The sequence below is a fragment of the Abrus precatorius genome, unplaced genomic scaffold (genome assembly GCF_003935025.1).
Source record: "Abrus precatorius isolate BTA unplaced genomic scaffold, Abrus_2018 Scaffold6, whole genome shotgun sequence".
NCBI lineage: Eukaryota > Viridiplantae > Streptophyta > Magnoliopsida > Fabales > Fabaceae > Abrus > Abrus precatorius.
In genome coordinates this window covers 13,553,349-13,580,123 of record NW_020874406.1, presented here as the reverse complement: position 1 = coordinate 13,580,123, position 26,775 = coordinate 13,553,349, and the positions used below count along the sequence as shown (strand labels likewise).

General features: G+C 31.3%; 1 protein-coding gene across 1 annotated transcript; it reads right to left on the bottom strand.

Moving 5' to 3' along the window:
• Positions 1 to 127: 127 nt before the first annotated feature.
• Positions 128 to 10,702, bottom strand: LOC113869175 (oxysterol-binding protein-related protein 2A-like). Its single transcript, XM_027505374.1, has 12 exons — positions 10,061 to 10,702; positions 7,525 to 7,884; positions 6,575 to 6,671; positions 5,633 to 5,778; positions 5,336 to 5,551; positions 4,336 to 4,491; positions 3,278 to 3,445; positions 2,996 to 3,136; positions 2,559 to 2,786; positions 2,331 to 2,444; positions 555 to 744; positions 128 to 400 (listed from the first exon to the last, which is right to left on the bottom strand). The coding sequence occupies exons 1-11, from the start codon at positions 10,472 to 10,474 to the stop codon at positions 565 to 567; spliced, it is 2,220 nt and encodes a 739-aa protein (XP_027361175.1). The 5' UTR covers positions 10,475 to 10,702; the 3' UTR covers positions 128 to 400; positions 555 to 564.
• Positions 10,703 to 26,775: the final 16,073 nt, after the last annotated feature.

Here is a 26,775-nt window from a genome sequence, read left to right as displayed (position 1 = left end):
ATAACAGGATAACGGGATATATATCCTTACATCAGCTAATTAACCCCAAACTACATGCAACTCTCTTCCAAGTAAACGCTGGTTCTTAAGGTCAAGAAAATTACAACTGTACTAACCATACATGGCGTAGGTCATTTCATTTCACAAAGCAGCGTCGAGAAACAATTGCTGAAAGTTATTTTTGGTACCCCTTCCATCTTGTTAATTGTTCATATATACCTACTACGACATCAACTGCAGGGCAATCCACAAAGCTTGTCCGACCAGGACCACTCAAGGGTGGTCCCAATTTCAGAGTTTCCGGAAGCCTACTCTCTCATTCTGTCAAAACACGTAACCATGCAAGAAGATTTAAGATAAGCCCACTCAGTGCTGATTTAGCCTTTTTCATCGTCATTATCTGCAACAGATGAGTACTTCATTGTTATAGGATAGTTATCACTGATGAACATTCAGAGTTACACCTTAAGACCCTCGAGATGTCGCTCAGGGACATAATAGCACGCAAGGACAGTTGCATATGTAGCTCAAGTTGGAAAATATATAAACGTTACCTGAACCAAATTAAGATGCACCTAATGGATCGCCAGAGTCTTCATTAAATTTGCCAAATATATTTGGACACCCATCCCATCGTCCAAGCTCTCTTGCTTCCCAATACCCACCAACGTATCGAAATGCTTCCTTCTCACCTTCTCTTCGGAACCACCTAGGCTTCCAACCATTTTCTTGCATTTTCCGTGACTGTAGACATAAGAACCATTATGATCATCAATAAAAAGAATAAGGAAAAAGTTCGATGATTAACCTCAGCATACGTGCATAAGAAAATTGGCAGAAAACTAATTGCAGAGGACAAAAAGCTGTACACAAACAAGATCGCAATTTGTTTACATTGGGACTAAAGGAATAAATGTCAACTCTCAATTGGGAAAACTCATTTCAAAACTTAGATCAAACAAATTGGACCGCATGAAAAAATGAATAATGAAAACTTAGAAGGACTTAGAATAGAAAGATTCAACTTGTTTAATTTGACAAAATGTTTTCTAATCTCACTTTTTATTTTCTTTACAAATAATTATGAAAAACATCACATCATTTTGTACGCACAGTTTCGTACCATACTGGGAGTTCATATATTTATATAACTAACGGTAAAAAAGACAGCCACCAAACAAATCATTAAATTAATAATAACGTGTGTTGAAGAGAACGCTATACATATAGTAAAAAATCACAAAATATCACAAGGCATTAAATATTATTATTTCTAATAAAAATTAACTATTTATTATAATTTTTAATACACATTAAAAAGTTATTAATAAAAATACCTATTCGTGACTTGTTAGTTTAGATTAAATAAAACATGAAATAATACTAATACTAATACTAATAATAATAATTAGATATTTATTTTAAATATTATGTAATATCTTTAATAGTAAATTAACTAAAATTTTAAATTAATATAAATGACTATGTTATTTGTTTTATGATAAAAAATAATAAATAAATAGCTTAATAATAATAATAATAATTCATAACTAAGTATGGAACATTATTTATTATAAAAAATATTTACAAATTAAAATATTTAAAAAAATAAGGAATACCCAAAAAATTAAATAAATAACTAGTTCAAAACGATTTATTTGGCCAATTATTACCTAATTTTGATCCGTTCATAACTGGTCTGACTAGTTTTAAACTAATATTTTGAGTTATCCAGCTACCGATTCCTAATCAAAGTAGGGTCTGGATTTCATGACGACTGAAACTATCAAGAATTATGGGCTTACTTAATAAATGTTTTTAGAAAATAATTTTAAAGTTTTGAAGACTATTAAAAAATGCTTTATAATTATTTTTTAACTATTCCAAAAAATTATAAAAATAGCTGTTAAAAAAATCTTTTTTTATTTGTTTTCTGAATTCTGAATTTGTTTTTAAAAGTGTCACTAAACATTTCTTTTCTTTTTCCAAAAAAAAAAAAGAAACCGCCTTTTCAAAACAGAAATACTTGTTAGTCTGAAAAAATGGTAATAAGACAAACTCGTTATCAACATTTCGCTACAAATTATTTTAAATTTTTTACCACCTAACTGCATCATTATGCTTCTCAATTCTCATTTAGTTTTTCATTTTGTCAACTTTACACAAACAGGCTAGAAATGGATTCGTTGAGAAATGAGAACCACAGTTCAGAAATTAGAACTCTAAACCCTCGCCCTCAGTACCCAAAACTTCCCAAATACAAGGGGAGGAAGAAGAAAAGCGAAAATGCGTGCTCATAGCAGACAAGATGAAAGAGCTTTCAGACATACCATTCTCTGCCGTTTTTCCAACCGTTGTTTCTCCAAATTAGCCTTCTCGTATTCCCCATTCTCTAGATGCCGCTGATCTGGTCTTAGCCTGGAATCCGTGGGCGGGAGCTTCTCCTTTAATCCGTGATCAAATACCCGGGATCAGACAAGGCTATAAAAAACAATTAGAGACGCATATATAAGAAGTGAAGTGCATATCAAATAATGATTTAATACATAATTGTATACCTTCAGTCCCGGAGTAAGCTCATTCAGAGTGATGGCAAATGGTGTCAAATTATACCGGGTGAGATTAGGCGGTGGCATATTCCTTTTCCACAACAAGGATGCGTTTGATGAAGTGAAATCTTTTGGCTTGACATTCACATCACCACTAACATAATACATGCGGTCGTCCCATTTGCCAAATAACGTGGCAATTTTTTTTCCCATTACATCTTCGACAAATCCATGCACCTAATTAATCGAACGCAAGTTACACGTTCAACGACACGTTAAGCAAAAAACGACTTAGTAGATAATATTACTTTGGAATATCAAGTGAGGACACCGGCGAAAAATGATTAAGTTGGTAAACTAACCTAAATTTCAGGAATAATGAAAATAAATAGAATAATGCCTAGAACGGATTGCAAAGAATAAAAATTGTTACTAATAACTCTTACTTGGTGAGGATTTCGGTCAAGAATAGTCTGCTCTTTGAACTTGAGTTTGCAGGAATATTTACGATTACCACGTATATCCATGTTCCCATGATGATCACAGTATATTTTCCCAAGGATAAGATTATAGATTGTGGTTGTGACCTAATGGAGAAACAACAGGAACAACAATCAAAACAAATATTCAGAGAAAAAATATACGATGAATTTTGAAGACACATCACTAGTACAACCCGGCGGAATATAATATATCCTACACAAATAGAGTGACTTTACAATGCACACCTTGCTCCACTGAAATATTTCACCATCATCGAACTCTAGGGTCAGAACACCCACTGGATCAAGCTGAATTGACGTTCCCCAAAACTTTGAATGGATGTTGCTGTCAGCCCAAAACTTCCATCCCCTACCTTCGCAATGGCAGGCAATGAGAGTTGGATGATGACTGACCTGTTTCACACATAAGGTCAGCAAACGTGAAATAGATAGGCAAGTTCAATTTCTATTATTAAGACTAACTGGGCAAAATACATATGAAGATCGAATTCTATCAAGATGAAATGTATGTCTGGACATTAATATGTATGAACTGCTGGAACTAGGAAACATGTTGATGCATGATTCTGGAACTTCCTTATCATTAAGCCTAAAGAACACCGCAAGTGAGCCCACGATAATATAAGAAATTTTATTTACTTCAACAGCGTAACATAACAAAAACTTGAACCAAAAGAGAAGAGACAACATAAAAAGCCACTTCTCAATAGAAGTAAGGACAAATAGCACATATCTCCCCTCAGACATGGGAGAAGTTTAAATCACATCGTTTTCTCCTATATTTTGAAGTATTATACTTCCCGCCCTTGTGAGATAAAAATGCCATATACTTTATTTATTTTAATGTAAACAAATCTTTTAGAGGTGGTGAGCATCTATCAACAAACCTCATAAGGATATCTTTCTCCTCTCCACGACTCAGAATATTACCTTAGCTAATTTTGAATGCCCTACTGTCAACTTTGGGATTTTCTGGAGATGAAGTGAAATTTTATGCACATTTATTATTGTCTTTGGGACTTCACCGACAATATTCATAATGTAATACCTCAAAATCAATAGTAGGGATTAATAACTAGTCACAGATGACACTGAGAAACATAATCAAGGAATTCATCAAATGAATGTAATTTTAATTTGTAGGAAAATTGCCATTTGTAAGCCAAGGGCTCTATAGATATCCAAAATAAAACTGGACCTCATGTCATCTATGATCGGGCTTCAGAGCCTATTTTAGATTCCAATGTTGTATATATACTTTAATCAAATCATAAGGAACTAACCTTCTCTGAAAAGAAGCGAATTCCTTTCTCAGGATAATCAGCTTCAAAGGTTTCTCCTAATAAAGGATTAAAGGGTTTACAATGACGACCTTCAGATGATCCATATCCAGAAATTGCAAAGGCAGCGACATTCAATGCCCTAAGGAGACTGTTTCCCTGAAAAAGAAATTCAAAGTGGAAAGTTATCGCAAACAGCAGTATGAATTTATGTCGACTTTGAATCATGTTATCATTCAATACTTCCACCACAAAAACACGTAAACTAATGGTAAGCTTAATTAATTTGATGGAAACTGGAAAATAGAGAATAAGTTGACAATTTAACCAAAAGTAAAAAATGAAGCACATTTTATTTTCCATTTTCTCATTTTTTCGTTGGACCAGGCAAATGTAGAGTGATTTTATTTTCATATTATCTACCTTCTCACTTTCCCAGGCTAAACCAAGCAAACTCCCTAAGGGAAAGATAAAAATTTACTAAATGTCGCTACTTGCCAAATCATCAGTAGAGTTCCTCACAAGTTTGACTCGTGTACTTGAGCTTAGAGAAAACACCATTATACAGAGAACTGTTACACCACTTGGCTATGATACAACTGAACTGAAACTCATTTGTGATCAAACAATTTCGTAGAAATTAATGTATGGTTAATTTCATACTCTCAAAATTATGATTTCCCCCTCCCTCCTCTTCTACATGTGACATAACGTGAACTTAATGAGTGAAACTACAGACATAAAACAAAGGAGCTAAAAGAGTGAAGCAAGGTTACTATATCTCCGTATATAAGAGATGGAAACACCCCTTAGACAGCCACGGATAGATTTGTAAAGGTAAATCATAAAAACAATCATGCCACACCAGAACAAAACAGGTTTAGGGGCCAAGGAGTGCCTTTGAGAATGTGGGCATTCAACTTCAATACTACTTTTAAATTTGTATTGTTTGAACTTCAAAACTCAGTGGGTGGTATAAACAAGAGCAAGGTGTTTATCTTACTGATTTTCCGTACTCATAAGCTTGATCCAGAAGATAAGAGTATTCCAAGTCCTCACAACATTTTTGAAGCGATGATATCGGCTCATTAAAGTATACTGGAAGACAAACTCTTGTGAGATCTTTTCCCACGTTGTCCTTGATCATTGACCAAAGACTAACACCCTTCTCTCTCTCAACAGGATTTGGAAGCTTTTTTCGTCTTCCAATCTGAGGGTGCTCATAATTGCAGAGTTTTTTCTCAGGATGAATGTTCCCCGTATCAGTGCACTGTGTGTTGTCTTGCCCAGACCTGTCCACTTGATTCATAGATCCTCTTGACTCACACTTGCAATCAGCCTCTGTAAAACACTCTCTAGTATCATAATATGAGCTTTCATCTTCATCTGACTCTTCCTCCGTCTCTTGTTTCTCAATATCATCAGATGATTCAGTTGTACTACATTCTGAAACCCAAAAAATATGTGAAAATAATAATACATCTTGAAAGCACAAGATCATAAACAATGAACGTTGCAAACAGATTCATTGTAGACAAATTTACCCAAAGACAAAGCACAAAATATTTTATATAGACAGCAATGGTGCATATGATCATTCTAGCATCCAGCAAAGTGAACTCGGCATGTTTGTGAGGTACAGTTTCTATTCTGATTAAATGAATTAACATTTGAGCAAATCATGGATTCATGATCCTCGAGTTCAAAAACATAAATTGCCTAACGAATAGATGAAAATGTATTAGAAGTCAACAAGTAGAAACATATGAACTCATCAAAAATATTAATTTAGTCAAATCATAAAATGCATAGGCACTCATAGTCATCGAGTTGACTTACAAAATAAAACTATCATATGAATTTGAATCTAAATCATGAAATAAAATAATGATAGATAAATTGAAATTCTATAGAGGTCACAGCATATGAAGATACCTTTAAGAGAAAATCATAAGAGGTTGAATTAAAACTCTAGAACCTAGAACAAAATAGAAATAAACGGGCCCATGTACTAATGGCATTTAGCCAAATACTTTCCATCATTCAAGAAACGGCTTGTAAAAACAATATGATGTCAGCAATATTCCTCTGTTCATATAAGACAGAACCACAGGTCCCTACGATAACTTTCAACACAACAAAGATTCCGCATACAACCACATGCTTATTACATCAAATAGGAAAGACAAAAGTCACAGCATATGTATAAACAGAAAAGCATTCGCAACATATATAGCAGTACCACTATATTTTCCACGTCCAAGACTTGAAAGCTCATTCTTTGTTAATTGGTATCCACCATCATGTATTGCAGAGGCCTCAGGTTCAGTATTAGCTGCCTGCTTATCATGGTCAATAACAAATTATTTTAGTTACATACAAATAAGAGCTTCCACATTGAGAAATTAAAAGCATACTAAAATGATAATAGAATTGAAATATAAATCCATGAATTACATTTACTTTTTTGATGAGGGAGAAGGGAGAAAACAATTGATGGCATCAACTAAAGTCGCCAGTGACGTGACTCTCTAGTAAGAAAAGCCCACAAAAAAGCAAGAATGCATGACCACATGAACCAAACATGTCATGTGGTCTAGCGCATAAGAAATTTGACATAGTTCTTGATTGTATGATAACAATAACTCTTCAGTTTGAAATATGCCAATACCAGTGATCAGATAATTTCATCATAATGATCCTACAAACACTTATATCTTAAACATGTATTTTTATTTTTATAAATAATCACTTAGTTCTATAGCTTCTGCATAGAATTTTGGAAAAATACACAATTATTTTTATTAAGTTAACCTGAACCAACCATGCTATAATAAGCACAATAATTACGGAATAATATATGTACACAAGAAATGAAAATATAGCCAAAGTTTTGAAACTTGATGTACAAACTCTAAATTAGCATTGTAAGTAAGATGACCACACAAAAAAATAAAGTGATACGCGTGACAACTTGTCCCATTACATATAAGATAGATTCTAAAAAATAATTGATGGTACATGAGACTGAAAAGAAATTTTAGTTCATTGAGCAAAATATATTTTACTGAATGTTTTATCAACTTAAGTATTTGTCCACCCAAGATGACCCGGTCAAAAAGATTGAAATCAAATGACCAGAAATCATAAGTTATTGAATAATTCATAATTAAGAGAATATTGGGAAGTTACCTCCAACTGCCTTATTGTATCAAGCAAATTAGATCGCTCTTGACAAAGAACTTCAAGTTGTCCTCGTATTTCGGAGAACTCTGAGAGCATGATTTGCTCGCACTCCTTTACAAGGTTTTCACCCGTACCCTCTTCAAGCAAGCGTGTCTTAAGCCGCTCGGTGGACACGGATATATCATTGTGTGCAAGTAAGAAATGATCATTGAGTGGTTGAAGAGGATACAAGCCACGAGTTGACACTAAGGCTTGCATCCACGCCACGCGATCTTTCCTCGAATCAGTTCTCAGATGGAGAGTCTTCGTTGCTGTAAATATATAGAAACGCCGATCATCTGATTTGCTCTCTCTAAACGACGAAATCTGCTAAACATCCACATGATGTAACTTTAATTTTAATTCACGAAGAAGCAACCTCAAGTCCTTACTCTAACCAAGTTTTCTTTTCGTTGAAAAATAAGAAATAAAAGAAATAGGATTTATAAATAATAGTAAACTGAAAAATAATAATGGCATAACAAATAACAAATTTGTACAAAAAGGTAAAAAATAATATAATAACTAATTGAAGTTTGTGTTCATTAATAAAGAATAAATATTAGAAAAAAACGAACCAGCACAGCAACAAAATTTATAGGAGAGAGCCCACCTCGACAGAACGCTGTTGTGAAGAAAACAGAAATAAGCTTCCCAACAAGGCACACGGACACAACAAACAAGAATAAAAAGTAAGGACGCCCCTACCACCTCAACCAAAAAACATTAAAATTTTGTAGCTAATGAAAGACACTTACCCATAATCAAAACACGCGGAACAAGCACAGGCCCGCCAGGTTTTGGACCGCCAAACCAATAATACTATGTTACGAAATATAGTTCTAGTTTGAACGACGCTGCTAGACTATTATGATACAATCAGGACCAAATAAAAAAACTATAATGTTCAAGAAATATGGTAAATATTGTAAAATGTGCTTTACTGTCTCTTACTGTAATTATTTTCCCAACTTTATCTGGGAGAAGTGGACTGGCTTTTCATCTTGAAAACAGCAGCATACAAGTTTCCCACTTTACTAATACACAATCATTAAAAAGGAAAAATAACAAAAACAAATCACTCGAGTGCGGAATAGATAATACCACACCAAATGGCAAGTCCCACATACATGTTTATTTTTTTCAGAGATTTCATTTCAATTGTTTAGACAAAACCAACAAGCTAAAAGGCATTTTACCATTAAGGTTGCTTAAAGTAACATATGAGGCATTCCAATTTACAAAGCTAAACGCACGCCAGTCCAAGATCCCTAATTAACTGCCGTTCAATCAACGCACTATTAATATTTGTTTTGTCTGCTCCACAATGTAGTGTAATGTAACTCCTTCAAGTTCAAGTCTTGTATAACCGTTAAGGCAAGCAAGGAAAAGCCAAAAAGTATGCCGTCGCTTTTTCTCTCTCTCTCCCTAAATATTTACAAGCTACAGGAACATGTTCTGTGAGGAGCAAAACAAAAACAATACAAGACAACGGAAGAGAAAGACGTACGGCGTATAAACAGATAAGAAAGAAACAATAAGAGGAAAAGTGCAAAAACATTACTGGTTACAGGAAGGCCTTCCAGGATACCCAGTCTATTTTGTGTTTCATATTTTTGAGCTGAAATGGTAAACGCGAGATTGGTAGAAAAATGGGTGTGAGGAGGAAGCAATATTAGAAAGAGCAGAGCGAAAATGAAGAAAAGCATTCTTCCAACGACCAATGGCAACGAAGGGATGATGTGACCGCAAGTTAATGCCTAGGGCTACGACGTAGGCTATCCGTACCCCCCTCGGCCACCTGTTGATGTGACCCACTCTACATAAACAACCAGTTAAAACCGTAAAACGAGAATTAGAGAGTTGAATTTTCAAATTGAAACCACCCATCGCATCCTCTCCGATTAGGATTTTTAGTGTTCAAACTAATTTTTTGAATAATTAAATATTAAAATTAAATACAACTTATTAAATATTAATTACGAGCCTCCCCTCCTGCCCTTTAGAACTGCACTGATCTATCTATCCTTGAAATCGCGCCCAAACCCAAACCAAAACCCAGACAGAATAGAGAGAGAGAGCAAAGTCACATCGAACAATGGCTGAAACCCGCGGGTTTCCACATTACTGCTCAGACATACCAGCCTATTTGTTTGTTACTTCTCACTGCCAGAGGAAGAATCAGTATCAGGTGGATAATTTTAATGGCTGGAACCAAAGAACGAATCCATGAAATCCTCGCCACGCCTTCGTAATCACTAATCACATCATTAAAAATTAAGAAAAAATCAAGCACGAATAACAATAAGCATATTTAAAATCGAAAATTAAAATGTAACCGTTGCCTAATCCTAACTCGCAGTGAACTAGTGCCGAAAAAACAGTATAACTGAGGAGACAGATCACAGCGCCAACGCCTGCGATGATTCTTTCTTAACTTCTTGAATCAATAAAAAGAAAAAACCAAATCAACAATTAAGTTATACGTATAGTATAGTTGTACCTTGAGATGAACTACGCCAGAAGAAGAAGAAGCTTTGCGATACTTCCGTCGCGTGACGGAGGTGGCACTGTCCATCCGTGAGAGGCGGTTGGTGGAAATCTCTCCGATGAGGCGAACGTCGTAGGAAGGAATGAGGAGGTTGAGATTCTCCGGACAGCGGATCTTGGCGTAAGAGAGAATGCCATTTCGCAAGAGGAACCATCGGGATCTCCAGCCTTTGCCGTAATTGGTCCACTTGTATAGAACGCCGGCGACGGTTACCTCCGATCCCTGAGCAGCATTGCCGTGAGATCCGGCAGCCGGGAGGCTCCTGGTTCGGAAAAGTGACGGCGCCTCCCGGTCCGGAGAATGGTTGCCGATTCCGGGACTCTCCAGGGAGATACAGCACAGCGGGTGCATCTCTTTCACTCGCATTTTCACTTTCCAATAATAATTTCCTCCGATTTTCGCTCCTTTCTTTATTTTAACGTCTTGATTTTGCTATCGCCAACTCGCAATTCTTTTCTTCATTTATTTAATGTTCTTAAACAGAGTGGTGTTGGAATAAGAAGGAGCTGAGAGGAGTGAAAATGAGATTGCGAATGAAAAGAACATAGAAGGAGGTTGAGCAATAGATGCATTAATTGTTAAGTATAGTAAAAAGAGTGCATATGGAAATAGCTTGGACTTCTATTTTAAGAGAAAAAAAAATGAGATTAGTATAAGCAAATGAATAAATGTGTTGGGAGAGGGAATAGCCGGCGCGTATATATAGATTGGACAGGGCAAAGCCAACGGAAAGGGCACAATGGTAATAAAATGAAAATACAAGGGTTTGAAATTGGAAATAGAGATTCTTCTCTTCTTTGGTCTTTTTTTCATTTAATCTGTATATATCAATTTGGTTGGAAGCCGGAGCCTGCGTACAGCAACCGGAAACCCCAGCTCGAGCCTAAGATATCTGGAATTATCCAAAGAGATAATAAATAGACTTCTCGCGACTATATCAGGCTTCCAAATTATCGCCAAATTATCGCACCAGATGCTGTGCGTCTGTGACTGTTGACTATGATAAGTCGGAAACTGAGCTGCCTTATAAATGCTAATTAGTGCCTTACCATCCACTATTTGTGTTTTTTTTTCCTCCTAAGAGAATTATATTTAATATATATATATATATATATAATAGATTTTGTTAAGGGCTGAGCATAAATAATTAATAATAATAAAATTTTATTAAAAATAAAAAAATTATTATATTTTTATTATTTCAATATAATAATTATATATTTTTTTATAAAAAATTATTTGTGAATGTTTAAATCTAATCCAAAAAATTGAGGTTAATAAAATTTATATATAGTTTATTTTAAAAACTTTTATAAATAAAAATTCTTATTTTTATCAAGTGTTTTATTACGTGCTTATTACATAATTTGAGAATATTAAACTTACCTTGTTAAGATTTTCTTTGTGTTACTTTTTCATTATAAAAAAAATTAATTTCAGTATTTTGTTGGAGTTTTAAAAACAAAACAAATTTTTTTATTTTAAACTATTTTAATTAAAACTAAACAAAATACAAAATGTTTTTAAAAAAAAAACTCTTGCAAAATAACAATTTTTTATGCATTCTTAAAATATTTTTAAAGTTAAACAGTTTGATTATAAATATAATTAAATTTTGATATATATTTTTTATTTAGATTTAAAAAGACAGTAATATTTATTTATTTTTATAATATCCTTATTCGCTATATAAAAATCTAATTTGTTGGAATGTGATCAATAACAGTGTTCGTTTATCAACAAAGTAGACTAAATTTTGCACAATATATTTAACAATAAAGTAAAATAAGATAATATCTCATATTTAACATGAAAGTAATTTATTGAGATCTACAATTTTCTTTGTCTTAAAATGATTCCTTCTTTTAAAGTTTCTGTAAAAAAATATATATCGTTTATGCTTATAAAATGAAAGAACTCAAACATTGTTAAATGGACCACTTGATATAAAATGCTCCAAACCAACTCTTCTACACATTACTAGATATCACTGATTTTTTATTATTATTTCAGTTGATTTTCGAATATTTTGTACTCTCTCGAAAGAGTTAATATGGTTATTGAAAAAGTGAAAGAGATAAAACAGTGGCCACAAAAATATGAGGAATCCCTTGTAAGCGTATTCCACCAGTTGAAGACCTGCTGCTGTGGTCTCACACCTACAGGTTCCTTCTTGATTTCCCTATTGATATAGTATCCGACAAAACTTCATTCCACGTACTAGACCAACAAAAGTAACCCCACAAGATAATCTGTTAATGTTTTCCCCTTTTATACTCTAATTCCTTAATTAGCCACTTTTTTTCAATTAATCACAGTAACTATCAATAAAATTTAACTTATATATACTCAATTAATTTTGAATCGCCGACTCGGGTACCCAGCTTCTCCGTTGCTAGCACTAAAGGGTGTTTGGTTAAATTTAAAGACGTATCAAAACAAAATACACGTGCCTTAAACTATTTGTATTAAAATATATTAAAATTATGTTAATATATTAATTCATATTTTTATTTTTAAAATATTAATTCTAAATATATTTATTTAAAATTAATAATTTTATTATTATTACTCTCTTCAAAACTCCCTTTTTAAACATTTTGTAATGTTCAAAAAAGTATGACTTTTGGACATGTGTACCCTCTTGGATGAGAATATGTCTGTCTCGTCAAATATTATAACCCTTAAGAAGAAGTAGTTGTTTGAAAAAAAAAAAAAAAAGATACTTTGGAAGAGAGAGAAAAAAATTATTTTTTAAAAATATATTTAAAATTTTTTTATTTAAAATAAAAATATAGGTTTATATAAATTTAAGTATATTAATTATATATTTATAATATGTAATTATTTTAATTTGAAATTAAAAAACATGTTTTCGTTTTTTGTATAAAAATAATCTATCCTTTAAACAAACAGGTCCAGAGCAAATAAATTTGGCTTCTTACACACTAGTCAATTTTTAAGATACAACATTAGGATTAATTATTAAATTTTTTTATTAAAAACTGTAAATAAAGTATATAATTACATATTCTTAAATAATTATATTCAAACGCTCACTTTCTTATTCATTCATTTTTTTATTTCTCTTTTTTTTATCGCATCACTCGTCATATATTTTACTTTCACTCTCTTCTATTTTTTTTCTATCTCTCTCTTCCCCACCTATTCTTCACTCCGAAAATAAACTCACAAAAATAATTTTTATTTAATTTATATTCTTCTATTTGGTCTGTTTAATTTTTATTTTTTGCATAAGAAAATTAACTCATAGTCCACGATTTCATTATGTTTCATTCATTGCTTTTTCTTCTTTATGTTATTTTTATTTCATAGTCCACCCATAGAACATCCCAATTGTCTCTACTATATTGTCTAAACGTTTGAGTGAGAGAGGTCTATGCTATCATCTTAAAATATTAGTATTTTTTTTTCAAATAATATGTCACAAATAGAAAATATCATATCATTGATTTACGTAAATTTATAAAAAAATAAAAAAATAATTATTTTTATTATATTTTGTATAATATTTATTTATTTATATAAATTAATAATAAGTCACACTTTTATTATATTTTTATTAATTGTTTAATTAAAATTGTAGGGTGAAGACTTAGTTCAAAATTAAAAAAGTAACTGAGAGTAATTAAAATTAAAATTACACATTTATTAAAATATAAAGACAAAAATACAATTAAGTCTAAATAAAAAAATACATCATAATTTTTGCGCTATTATTATTATTTTTGTATATTACTTCTCCTTTGGTGCCTCACTTATTTTATTATTGTGTTTTTTTATCTTCATCTTCTACTTTTCTTCGTCGCATACTGGGATGTTTTCGCTCTAAGAAGTGTGAAATGATTCGATCCTGAGATAAATATGAGGATGGCATTCGATGATCACTCTTAATTTGCTGCCATCGTATTTTAATACAAGTGTCAAGTATTTGAGAATCTAGGATCGTCACACTATATCTCAAAAACACAAATGGGAATCTCACATCAAAAGAAATCATGGGAATCCAAAAACATTATATAAAAAAGGTTTTCCAAACGCATAAAAAAAATATCGCCCTTGTATATCAAAGAATCCTATGTAAAACTCACTGTTAATAAAAGACATGTAAGAATAACAATATACGTATGATAACTTTTTATGTATAGTAAATTTTTATTTTGTTGTAATGTTATGGTTGGCTTTATAGAGAATAAACGAAAGAGAAAAGGATAAAAAGAAAAAGAGGTGAAAAAAGTAACAGGACACACTGACCAAATTAATATTTAAAAGAAATAATTATAATTTAGCACGTGCTTTCTAGCACACAAATTAAGCAAAGAAGAGACACCAGGATGAGTGCGTTGGTTGAAAGGTAGGTGTGGGTGGTTATTGCTGGTGAGGCGACACCAGAATGACACAGACGGCAACTTGCATAAACATTTGACAGATTAATTTTCTTATTTGAAACACTAAAGATTAACATCATATATAATATTGTTACGTATAATTATTTTTATTTATTTTTGTTTATTTATTTATATTTTCATGTACGTAATTTTTAAAATTATAAAAAATGCCTAAAGTATTTCCTCATTCTTAATTTCTTTCTTACATGATTGCTGCAGCAGTTTTTAAATGTAAATTTTGTTATTATATTTATTTAACTTTTAAATATTCCAAAAGTCATTATAATGAAAGAATTACTCTCCATTTATGATATAAATATTTCCGTACTTGTAACTAAATAATAACTTTACAAGTTTAATATTTACTTAAATAATTGCATTGTAATCCTTACTTTACATTTAATATTTAAGTTTAGACTTAAAATTTATTTTACAAGACTATTTATTGAAATATTTTTTTATATTCAAGCATACATTTAAATAAGAATATAGTTTTTCGAATCTCGCAGGTGCTCCCCTCCGTACCCTATACGTACGGGGTTCAATTACAGAAAGGTGTGCAAACGGAATCGCGCATATTGATTTTAGAAAAAGCAAGCATTACGTGTTGCAGACGATACGGAGTTAAGCATAAACGGAGCATCTAACTAGACATAAAAATAGTTCAAGCTCTTCAATAAGAGTTTACAGTTTGGTTTATTTAAAGTATAGTTGCACCTAATTTATTTAATTAATATTTTTAATTTAAATTTTTAAAAAAATTTAATTAATTAAATAATTTAGATTTAAATTTAAAAAATTATTAAATCTATTATAATGACATATTTAAAATTTATAATAATATATTAAATAATTTTATATAAAAATTATAATATAACAATATATTAAATCAATTAAATTTTAAAATAATAAAATCTTAAATTAAAAATTTTAATCATTTTCTTTAGAACTAAAAATTATCTCTATTACATATTTTTTAAGAGAAAGAGAGCTTTATTTGATGGAGTTTTTTTGCATATTCTATATGCATAATACTTATTTACATTGCGTTATCTCGATTACATATAGGTGTGCAGATCCAAACAATTCGTTTCGCTCCGTATGAATCTGGGCAACCCACCCAAGCAAAATTGGTCAGTAACAAGTTTTAGGTAAGTATAATACCTTTTCTAGATTAAAATGATTAAATAAGGTCAGTGACGAATATAAAATTAGAAAACTATCGGTATTTGAAATTGACCGAATATATATATATATATATATATATATATATATATATATATATATATATGTGTGTGTTTGTGTGTGTGTGAATCTGTGAAAGTTTAACTAAATATACATGTGATATAAATATTTAATTTAGGCCAGGTCCAATTCCGTTATTGGGTCATTAGGTTTTAATTGATATTGCAATATATCTTTCTCTCATTTTTGAATATGTGAATGTTTAATTTATCAAATATGCATGTGATATGAATATTTAATTTGGGCGAGGCCTAATTCCATTATTAGGTCATTAGGTTTTAATTGATACCACAACATATCTTTCTCTCATTTTTTTAGTTTGTAGCCGATCCTTTGTTTGTTATCTTTGAACTCTGCTAGGGTTTGAAATTTTTTCTCTTCTCCACCTTTCTTTTTATTATCATGGACCACGTTTCTTTCTTTCTAGCATAAGGCTTAACCAAATTAACCACCCAATTAATTGAGTTACCCGATGAACCCGAATCCGAGCTATCCGATAAAAAATTAGATAAAATTGAGTATTTTTCTAAATAACTTAGTTAAATATAATTAGTTAATTTTAGATCTGAATCCACCCAAAACTGACCGACGATCACTCCTAATTACGTCTATTATTAGTTAGTCTCATATCATTTATATCTTCTTACAATTTTGTGTATTTATTTATATTATATTATTTTTTAATAATTTATTTAGATAGACTTTTAAAAAAATATTTATTTAAATAATTTTTTAGTTTATTTATAAGAAAACTTAATAATTTATTAAATGTCTCAATATAAAATAGGTTATTAAAAAGATTAATAGGCTAAATTAAATTTATAAAAAAATTAAATTAATCTTAATAAAAAACTTATAACAAATAATAGATCAAAATTAAGCTTTAAAATTATTAAACAAACTATTTTTATTTATACAAAATCTAATATAACTTATCTTATTTTTATAACTACATGTAAGTGGCTCTGTCTGCATGCAAGCGCAAAGGATGGTCCTCGCAAAATAAAAGCAATGTAGTAATGTACCTTGACTGCTTAGCTACATCAGAAGTCGGTTATCAAAAGTACCAATGTATTTTGAAAAATAGTTGAGATATTTATACTTAAAGAAATAAAAAAATAGATAAAAGAAGAATAATAAATATAATAAATAATATAATGTGAAAAGAATATTATTAAAAAATTAAAATTACTATTGTATTACCTGTTAGTATTGGTCTGCAGTGGAATCTAATTATTCATTTTGTACTATGAGAATTTGGTCAAAGCTTTTCTTTACGTAAAACTCTCAGAGAAGGACGCCACTCGTAGCAATTCTACGAATTCAACAAGCCCTACCTATATATAGCTAGGCTCCATAGTTTACAGACACAGACCCTTAATAATAGGGTCGCCAAAAATCCTTCTTTATTGTTGTAAATATACCTTGCATCTTAATATATGGTAGTAGAAAGAAATAGAAAGGAAAATTTAAGTTGGAAAAAATTCTCTTCCAAGTACTAATTAGTGGCGGCGGCTTTAGTTTATTGTTAGGAGATTGAAATCGGATGTATTTTGAAGGATGAGAGAGATAAGTCTTTCCCTTGTATTTGTATGTATAATCGAACTAACAGTATATATGATTTAGATTATTTTTTTAATTTAGAAATAAACTTTTGATAAATTTACTTATAATAAAAAAATTGTAAGTATCTTTTAATAAAAATAAGCATTACAAATAATAGTAAAGTTTTACTAATAATTTGTTTAGAAGAAGTGAGTGCGTAATGGAGATTAAAGGAATATTGATCAATGAAAGTATTGTTTTCCTCAGAGAAATTGACTAAAACTATGACTAATTGTCTAGAAATTTTTGTGATTTACTTTTGAGAAATAGTTGTCCAAAATAAGTGAATTTAAATTTAGTTTATGTAATATTAAAAACTGTATCAATTGTATTGTCTAAACAAATTAAATATATACATATAACATTATTAATAAATTTTATTTCTTTCATATATATACACCTTTATCTAAAAAAGAAAAGGAGAAAATTTTAAAATTGCATTTTCTATCTTTCAAAGCTAAAAGAAAACAGTATATAAATAATAAATAATGTAAAAGTATCATTCCATAATTATAAGGTCATGTGGTTAAATCATAATATGAGAAATGAAATCAGTGGATATTAGCTAGGGACAGCACCGCTCTCTGCTGGAAAATAAAGTTTAAACATAAAAAATGAATTAGTTAAAAATATATTAAAAATTGCATTGAAAAGAAAATGTTGTTAACGTGTGTAAAACATAACAGTGTCATCTTTTTGTGAGACCAAAACTATAGTATTACTTATCTCCTTGCCACGTGTCTGAATTAAGGGCTTCTTAGTGTCGAGGCCATGGCACGTGTGTGGCCCACAACCAAGTAAAGTTGGCGAGATAGTTAGTCCCAATCACAAGTCTCTTCTTTGCACTATATCATTCATGAATCATGATGCTCTAAATCCCTTCGAGTATTCTCATATGCGATCTGGTCGATGATATCTGTATTTTCTATTGTCTAATAATATAAATGTATATTTTTTATATTATATAAACTTTATAAATTTTCTCTTTTCGTCGTTCTTTCTGAAAGGTGCTGGGCTGCTGGCACTGATTACATGAGGAATAGTTTTCTTTTGTTTTATTCAATCGATAATGAGATACTGATTTGCCGCTAACCTTTTTCGATTTGTTTCATTGTTTATTTTTGTTGACAGTCATGTAAAGACATTTTGAGCAATGTTATTCTCGTTTAACGATCTCATGATATATTTTACAATAAAAAAATTTAAGAAAAATTACAACATAAAATAAAAGTTATAATTAGAAAAAAAATATTATTATGATAAAGTGTTAAGAAATGAAATTAAAAAAATTATATTATTGAGACATTGTTAAGGGGATAGAAAATGGGAGATCCCACATGCTCTCGTGTTAAACAGAGTAGAGAACGCCTTGACATCAGGATTTATTAATCAACAGTTATGATGTCACCGTGCATGATTTAAACATCCCCTCATCGTAACTCTATCAATTTATTTATTTATTTATTTGGTGTATCGCTTTCAAAATTTAAAATGTCTGGGATATATCTTATCCACTCATAAACTCAGAAACTCCTAGATCTAAGATTGCAAAAAAATGGCAAGTGCTACTTGGCTTAACTAACAACCAAAGGCTAGCATATGGGTAATTAGGTATATATAGTGAACATTGATGAGGACGTGTTTATGAACATATACAAGGATAAATTATTAAAGTGGAGTGACTGAAGCCTAAATTAAAATATCCATAGTGTGATATGTGTCTTTCAAGTTTCTACTTGTATCATCGTTATTTTTTATCAATTAATTCTCAACAGTAGCACTATTTTCGTTCGCATTTATTCAAATCTCTCATTTAAAATTTCAATATACTTTATTCCGTTCATTTTCAGCATCTTTGATCTTGAATCCCTGTATTTTCTGCTTTTGATTCACGGAGATTCCGAACAGATCGTATCATCCTAGGAGGTCTCTGTGCAAAGGTCTTCCGTGTTTAGTTGTTATGCATTACGAATAGTTGTTCCAGCCATAAATTGGTCCAATGACAGCAAATCATCAATTATCCATGATTGTGATGTAAAATGAGTCACCCAAAATTATATCCATAAATTATGTTAATCCATTTTTGAACTAGCTCGGATCAATAAGTTTTTATCGAAACATGTGTGTAGCTCTTAGATTTTCGAACAACTTCTATAAGGGTCCAATAATTTTCTATAACAAGATCTTTGTGAATCTAATATTTGACGGAAACAGTAAACCATTGAAATATTGAGAGGAAATTCAAGAAAGAAAGATTCTGATCATACTTCTATTTGAGGACTGTGGTGCTAATTATATTATCTAGGTTTAGATATATCAAGAATTTTGGTGAAAATACCTTAGTGATATAATGATTGTTTAGACAAGTGATTTAATTAAATGTTTATAGCATAAATTTGATAATAAAAAATATTAAAATAATTTTTTTAAAAACTATTTACATAAGTTATATTTAAAAATTTATAAGTCATAAATTATTTTATAATTTTTTAAATACCTCCTAAATATTATATTTTTAAAAAAAATTATCTTTTTTATTCTTCAATCATTGTCCTATAGTAGGAAAACTGAATTCTACTTCCCTTATTTTCGGAACCATTTATCATTGAATCCATAGAGATGTTCCAACTAGCACTTGAAACCTTTTTGTGATGTCAAAAATGGGCATTCGTAGCTCCATTACCTATAACTTCTCCGATAGGGTTAGGGTTAACATTTTCAATCCCTATGGTAGTATTTGTTTTAGAAAACGACGTTACATTTTTAGGAGTAAGATATTTAAGAATGTTATATATAAAAATATTATTTCTTTTAAAATAAGATTTATCTTATATTATTTAAATCTTATTCCTGCAAATATTTTATTATAAAACAAAAAAAAAAATTCTTTCACTATTCACTATAACCATCATTACCCATTCCTATAAGACTTCAATTATTCTATGTGAATAAATTATACTCACCTCTCTCTGTGTGAATGAATTAATGGAAATAATGTTCAAAAAGTATGTTTGAGAATCAATTTTAAATTTGCAAAACTTGACACAAATGTAAGAATGATGCATACCTATCTCAATATTTTCAAGAACATAAATTTAAAACTTGAAATAAATGTTGCAAAATTAACTTAAAATAAATATTAAAAACTTCTTTAAGATACCATGAATTTTGTCTGAGAGAGACTAATGCACTTATGAGCCACAAACATTCTATAAAGCACCATATGAGCAAGTGTGTTAATGTTAAGAAATTACCATAAATATAGGGAATAAAATGACTGATAAAGTATCATGTTCTTTCCTGTAAAGACTAAAATAACCGATCCCAACACTTTCAACATCCAAAATAATAGCTTCCTAAAACTTCTAAAATAATAATTATTTTGACATATGAGAAAAGCATACCCTACTTGAGGCATTCAATCAACTGCATGGATATATTAGAAAATCAGAAGCCCAAGAAATGACCCACCCTACCCGTTTGAAGGATTTCCACAACGTGTGGGACATGTTGAAGTGCAGTATGGCCCCCCAAACCACCCAAACCCACCAACTACCCTCTCTCATATTCAAGCACACACACTCATATAATTGACTGCACAATTAATATATGAAGAATAACGAAATCCTACCACTCTTTTGTTGTATTAAGACAGAGAAAGTAAGTGAAGCCTGATTAACAAAGAAACCAACAACCAACAATCAAATCCATGTTTATAAGAGTACGTTCCATACATATACAATCAATCACTCCCCCCACACTTCCTCCATGGGAGATTAGATGGAAAACTACTCTTTGTAGTTGGGAAACAATTCATTGAACCTCTAACAGTAACCAGCAGCTACTTACTGGTAAAACAACGACCGGCCCCTCCCACAGGCCATATAGCTCCTCCTGTCTTCACTGAATACACCAACATTTCTTTACTTCCCCCTATCACTTCAATGTTTTCATCATATCATCAAAATTCAAATGTCCCCAACCAGCACAGCATGTGCCTGCCCATACTGCCAATATTCTTTCTAGGTAACTAAATAATTAAGGATTTTGTTAACCCTTAAGTTAACTAATTAATTTTTATTAAAAAATAGCATATTTATAACATTAAAGTTCTAAATATCATTGATTGCTTAAATTCAACCCTAAAAAATGATGTTAACATTTTTCAATAAATAACTTCATTGTTGCGCAATTAGAGGTGGGTTCATGCCACTCTTTACACTCTCAATCTGCAAGTATATGCTATATAGACAACTACTAAATCCAATATACGTGTTCATACACACGTGTATTTGTATGTATTTATACTTCTAAGTATCCTCATTTTCCTTAATTACAGTTGAAGTTATCATAGACCCTATCAAAGTCACAAAATGTCGACCGATTGATTTGAAGTCTTGCATGAATGAAAGAAATTCAGAGATAATAAGTTGATTAGCTTGATCAATGTTACCACACATTCATAATTGAAATATCCATTGTCGGGTGCATGCAAATTAAGGCAAACACATTGATATGGTAGCACTGCATCAGAGTGCATGGGAGAATTTATAATTGATAGTTTGTCCGTATATTACCAAGTTGAATCACATAAGGAGGGGACGGCACGGTACATATTTTGCATGTGACTTTTATGATAGCCGTTCTGTGCAGAGACATGTAACCTTGCCCACAGTGTGCCAACCTAGTGACAGAATTTTGCAGAGGTCGTTGGGGCCATCCTCTCCCATTTCAAAACTTTATAAATTTAATTTATTTTCCCAGCTATCAACTAGTAAATGATATACTTTATACAACCACTAAGAACAATCATAAAAAGGAATAATATATGAACACTAAGAAACTTATCATCTTCCAATTCAATAGAGGGTCTCATGCAGAAACTAGTAAACTTTACCCTGCCAACCATTTTAAGAGGTTAAGTACCTCTCTCTCGTTCTTTTCAATACTTTACTTGGAGAGACTAGGAGTGACGCCTTATTTCAACCCCTCTCTTTTTGGCCACAACACCATTTCTTTCTCATTACCGCAATGTATGATAAAATGGTTAATTCGTCATGGGATCACAAATAGTCAATCATGGAAGTAATGGCATTTTTACTAGATTCAGGATCAGTTCACATCAGTTTGGTACATTGTTGCAGAGAAAAGAAAAATCTATCGGATTAATTGGGAGTGTATAAACTTTAAAGCTAGGTGTGATTTTAGTAGTCATTCAAGAGAAAAGGAAAAAGAAAAAGCAGGCTCATGCATCAAGATTAGAAATGTATCATTTTGATTTCCAAGTGGTGTCAGTAATCTATCTATCTTTCTTCCCTGCATCCCTCTGTTGAGTTTCTCAGTTTGTAGCAGTGATAAAATTGGATACATGGCAAAATTAGAAAGACATGTAAAGTTCAGCAGTATCTGCCTCCAGTATCCCATTTGGTTGAGTGGTCCTCTATTAACTTTTTTCAGATGAAGTATCCTAGATCCTCAGGATATTGAGATAACAAAGAATGGTCCAAAAATCATTTTAGCGCTTCCACGGCCAAATGTCACAAACTCCCAAAATAATTCGTACGAAACTCAGAAAAGCCTCACATGGTTGCAGGACTTTCTACGGCTGCACTCACAATTCACAAGTCCACTGTCGGATCATCAACTGTGTTCATTCATCATTGAGCATGTTCAGGCCTCTAAGCTTATCTTTGTCCTAATAATCAAATTCATTGTGAGGCCAGGCTTTGACTGGTCCAATATATGTAACACTTCAGAGGCCTCATTGTGCTAGTCCAAAGGTCACACCAAGACCCAAATTGGTGATGTAACTACTGATCAACCGAAGCCCGTGTCACCCCATTTTTTGTTAGATACGGATTCTTCACTTTGTTTAACAACTCCCCTTATCTAAGAACTGCGGTTTCACTTCAGGGTTGCTGCATGCATGCCTTGGTGCAATCACAATTGTCAAAAGACACCAATGCTGACAAAGATGTACACGCAACAGCACTGCACTATGTTTTTGCCCTTGTAACTTTCTGATACAAATGTGCAACTCTAGCATGGTAAAGAGGGGAAATTTTCTAACTCAACACATTCCTAAAAATATATGCACAATGTTGACTGAGAAAAATCACACAGGTTTCCAAACTCGGAAAAACAATCAGCCAAAAAAAAAAAGGTACTGACCAAAATACAAAGCCAATTCATGCTAATAATCAAAGGGTAGTAAAATGTATCAGCCTATTCATATTTTTGTTTTCTACAGCCATCTTATTAGCGTGTATCAAAATGTATAAACGCATATAATTAAATGGTAAAAAAATTCTATAACTTAATTGTATTATTTCCATTTCTAGGCGGATCTAGTTTCAACCGCGGCAACGATTAACCACATTTAACATATTATGTTAAATATTGTTAATCATTTAAAAATGAATATTAAATTATTTCTATATCTTTAATATAATAATTTTTTTTTTCCCTTAAGCGTCATCCAAAGATCTAAAAAGAAATATGAAAACCACCGAGGCAAGTGTCCCACAAAATACAGAGTTCCAACCACTCAAAATTTTGAGCAGTAACTTATGTAGTGTCTAACCAATTAGCCAGGCCTGCAGTTCTTCATGCCAGTGGTAGGCCACTAAAATTGTAGTGGATTCCACTACCAGTTTGAGCAGTACCAAGAATAATGACCTCACTTCTCAATCCAAGGCAATAAATTATAAACTCAAACGCGGATCCAATTATTCAAAAAAAGCACAGCAAAAGACATTATATGAGCGATATAGTCAAGGTTCGGCGGATCAATATCTAAGCATACAAAAGCTTGCTCCAAATTTAAGTGCTTAAAAATATCTTGGCGGTAACAACAACCAGCCCCACATGTAAAGTCAATAATCCCATTTACAACTTATTGCACTAGTCTTTCAGTGTGTTACACATTTCCATATCATAGCAATGAGTAATGTCAATGATGCTGCCAGCACACCATAATAAATCACCGTCGGCGCTGATTTAGTAACTTTTCCAAAATTAAAGCATGGAACAGTCAATAATAATAACATAACATACATATAAAGTTTATCACATGGTAAGATAGATAGAACATTCTAAAGAAGCCACTAACCAGATTAATTTTAATCCTTCAATTATGGTCTAGATTTCAGCTTAAAGTCAACCTGACATCAGACAAATATACTGCTCCCCATCTTAGATCAAAATTCATGGGGTGGCACTAACCTCATGCCTCTAAAAAAATATAATTTCTAACATTTTAATTAAAAAGTGTTCTCTTGGTGATCACATTCGAAACTCAAACACTGATACTCAATCCACCTGAACTGACAGAGTATCATCCGAGATATGATAGACAAAAACCAAGTCAAGCGTCTGGCAGTATTTCTCAGAAATAAGATAACGGATTTGAATTCTTCATATTGAGAAAGAGGTAGACCAAAATGGTCTTTTGCATCAGCACCTCTGCAGATAATCTGACAGCAGCAACAAATTTGCACATGGCATGAAGAACTGCTCATTACCTTTTGTCAGCACACATCCTATAGTTTGGATGCAAAATGAGACAAAAAGCTGTAAAGAAATTTTATACAGCTCTGCTGTACCAGGATGCCACAATATATGTGTCGATCACTTGTAGAAAGTAAGGATAAATGACAACCCAACAAATATTGAAGCTTCAAAGCAATGTTAACAGATGGGTTAACTATGGAGTTCAGACCCACTGATCAATTATTTGCATGGAGGTTTCCAATGTTACATCAGCTTTTTTTTATACGTAAGTTTAAGGTTATAATAAATAAATTACGAAATATAATTTCTATTTTTATTTGTATTAAAATTATGTATATTTTCTTTTCTTTATCTTTTTTTTAAAACTTGTAATTACAGCATGTTATACACTATTATTTTTCTTTTGTTTCTTTTGTTTTTTACTTTCTCCCACTATCGGAATTAATCTGTCAGTGTCATTTTTATCCATAAAAAAGCATTTTGCAAGTACAGACAAAACTGTGAGGAGGGCAAAGGAAAAGACTTACCCTTTCAATTACCATAACAAAAAAAAACGAGGGAGTGAGAGGGGGCGGACGTCATCCTTGATGCCTCATGCTTACCAAATAGGAACTCTTGAAATCATCATTTCTTTTACGAAAAAGATATATAAAAATATGAATAACAATAACTTTTTTATTTGATCAAAGAATTTTTTCAAAATAGCATAAATTTTATTCTATGAGGCCTGGTTTAGAAATATAGAATATAACAAATAAAAGATAATGTATAGAGTTTATTATTTTAACATGCATTATACATAAAATAAAACAAGAATTTATCATATTTTTACTCTATTTCATTCTTATCTAATTGCCGTATCATTTGTATCATCTATCGATTAAAGCAACAAAAATGTAAAATTAAGACATGGTTTGTATCCGTAAGTATGTTCTTGCCTTTTTCGTTGGTTTAAGCACATTGCATAACCATACACAATGAATTTTGCCTTTGGTAAATGGGCTCTGAGCTACTCTTGGTTGAGGTTCTTACCTAACAATCAGAAAATTCTTAGAAATTTCAGCATTCAAGGACACAATCAAGCAAACCCAGCTCTGTGAAACACAATGCGGTTTTCGCGATTATGATGGACGATACTTGGGCCGTTGTTATGAGACAAAAGGGATACAAGCGAAGGCCCAATAGCTTATGCTCAATTTTGTCTTTCTCCCAAACCTTATACAATCCAACTATGGAGAACATTAAGAATGAGAATTACTAAACATGTTATCAAGGCCAGAAACAAATAAATAAATAACATTCAGATTGTGGAAACTCGCAACAAAAAATGACTTGATTTTTGTCTATTTCTGATTTTCTTAAAGAATTTAAATTACCCTTTCAATCATTATATCATCATTATTATATATAACTTTAGTCCCGAACATTTTTTAATTGTCTTTTATTTTTTAAAAATACTACAATTAAATTTATATTTTTTTTCTCTTCTTAAAATTTCTCTTTTTTTCTCTATTTTTTTTTGTGAATTAATCAATTAAACAGTCTTAAATATTCTTGTGCTCCAAATTCATGAATCAAAAGATCGTATTCTATCGAAATTAGTTAATTTTTTCCTTTTATTGATTATAGAGTACCACGAATCATGAATCACGTTCATATGATTCGTTAACACAGAAACTTTTGGTCCAAAGAAAACTGCTGCCAGAAAAAAAATAAAAAAATCAATCAATCCAATTATTTATTTTCTAACACTTTTTAGTCTTGGTCAACATTTAGTTACTTGTGAAAAATTAATCATAAAAAATCAACACTTTATGAAAAAAAAAAGTTTTTAATACACACATATACACATTTAGTTATTTATAATCTTTCTCAAAACATCTACTTTCTTGATCC

Coding starts and splice junctions, on each gene's coding strand:
- LOC113869175 (XM_027505374.1), bottom strand. CDS start 10,474: ATGCGAGTGAAAGAGATGCACCCGCTGTGCTGTATCTCCCTGGAGAGT. Junction 5,779..6,574: donor TGGACGTGGAAAATATAGTG/GTACTGCTATAT, acceptor TTTGGGTTTCAG/AATGTAGTACAACTGAATCA. Junction 745..2,330: donor TGGAAAAACGGCAGAGAATG/GTATGTCTGAAA, acceptor TTATGTCTACAG/TCACGGAAAATGCAAGAAAA.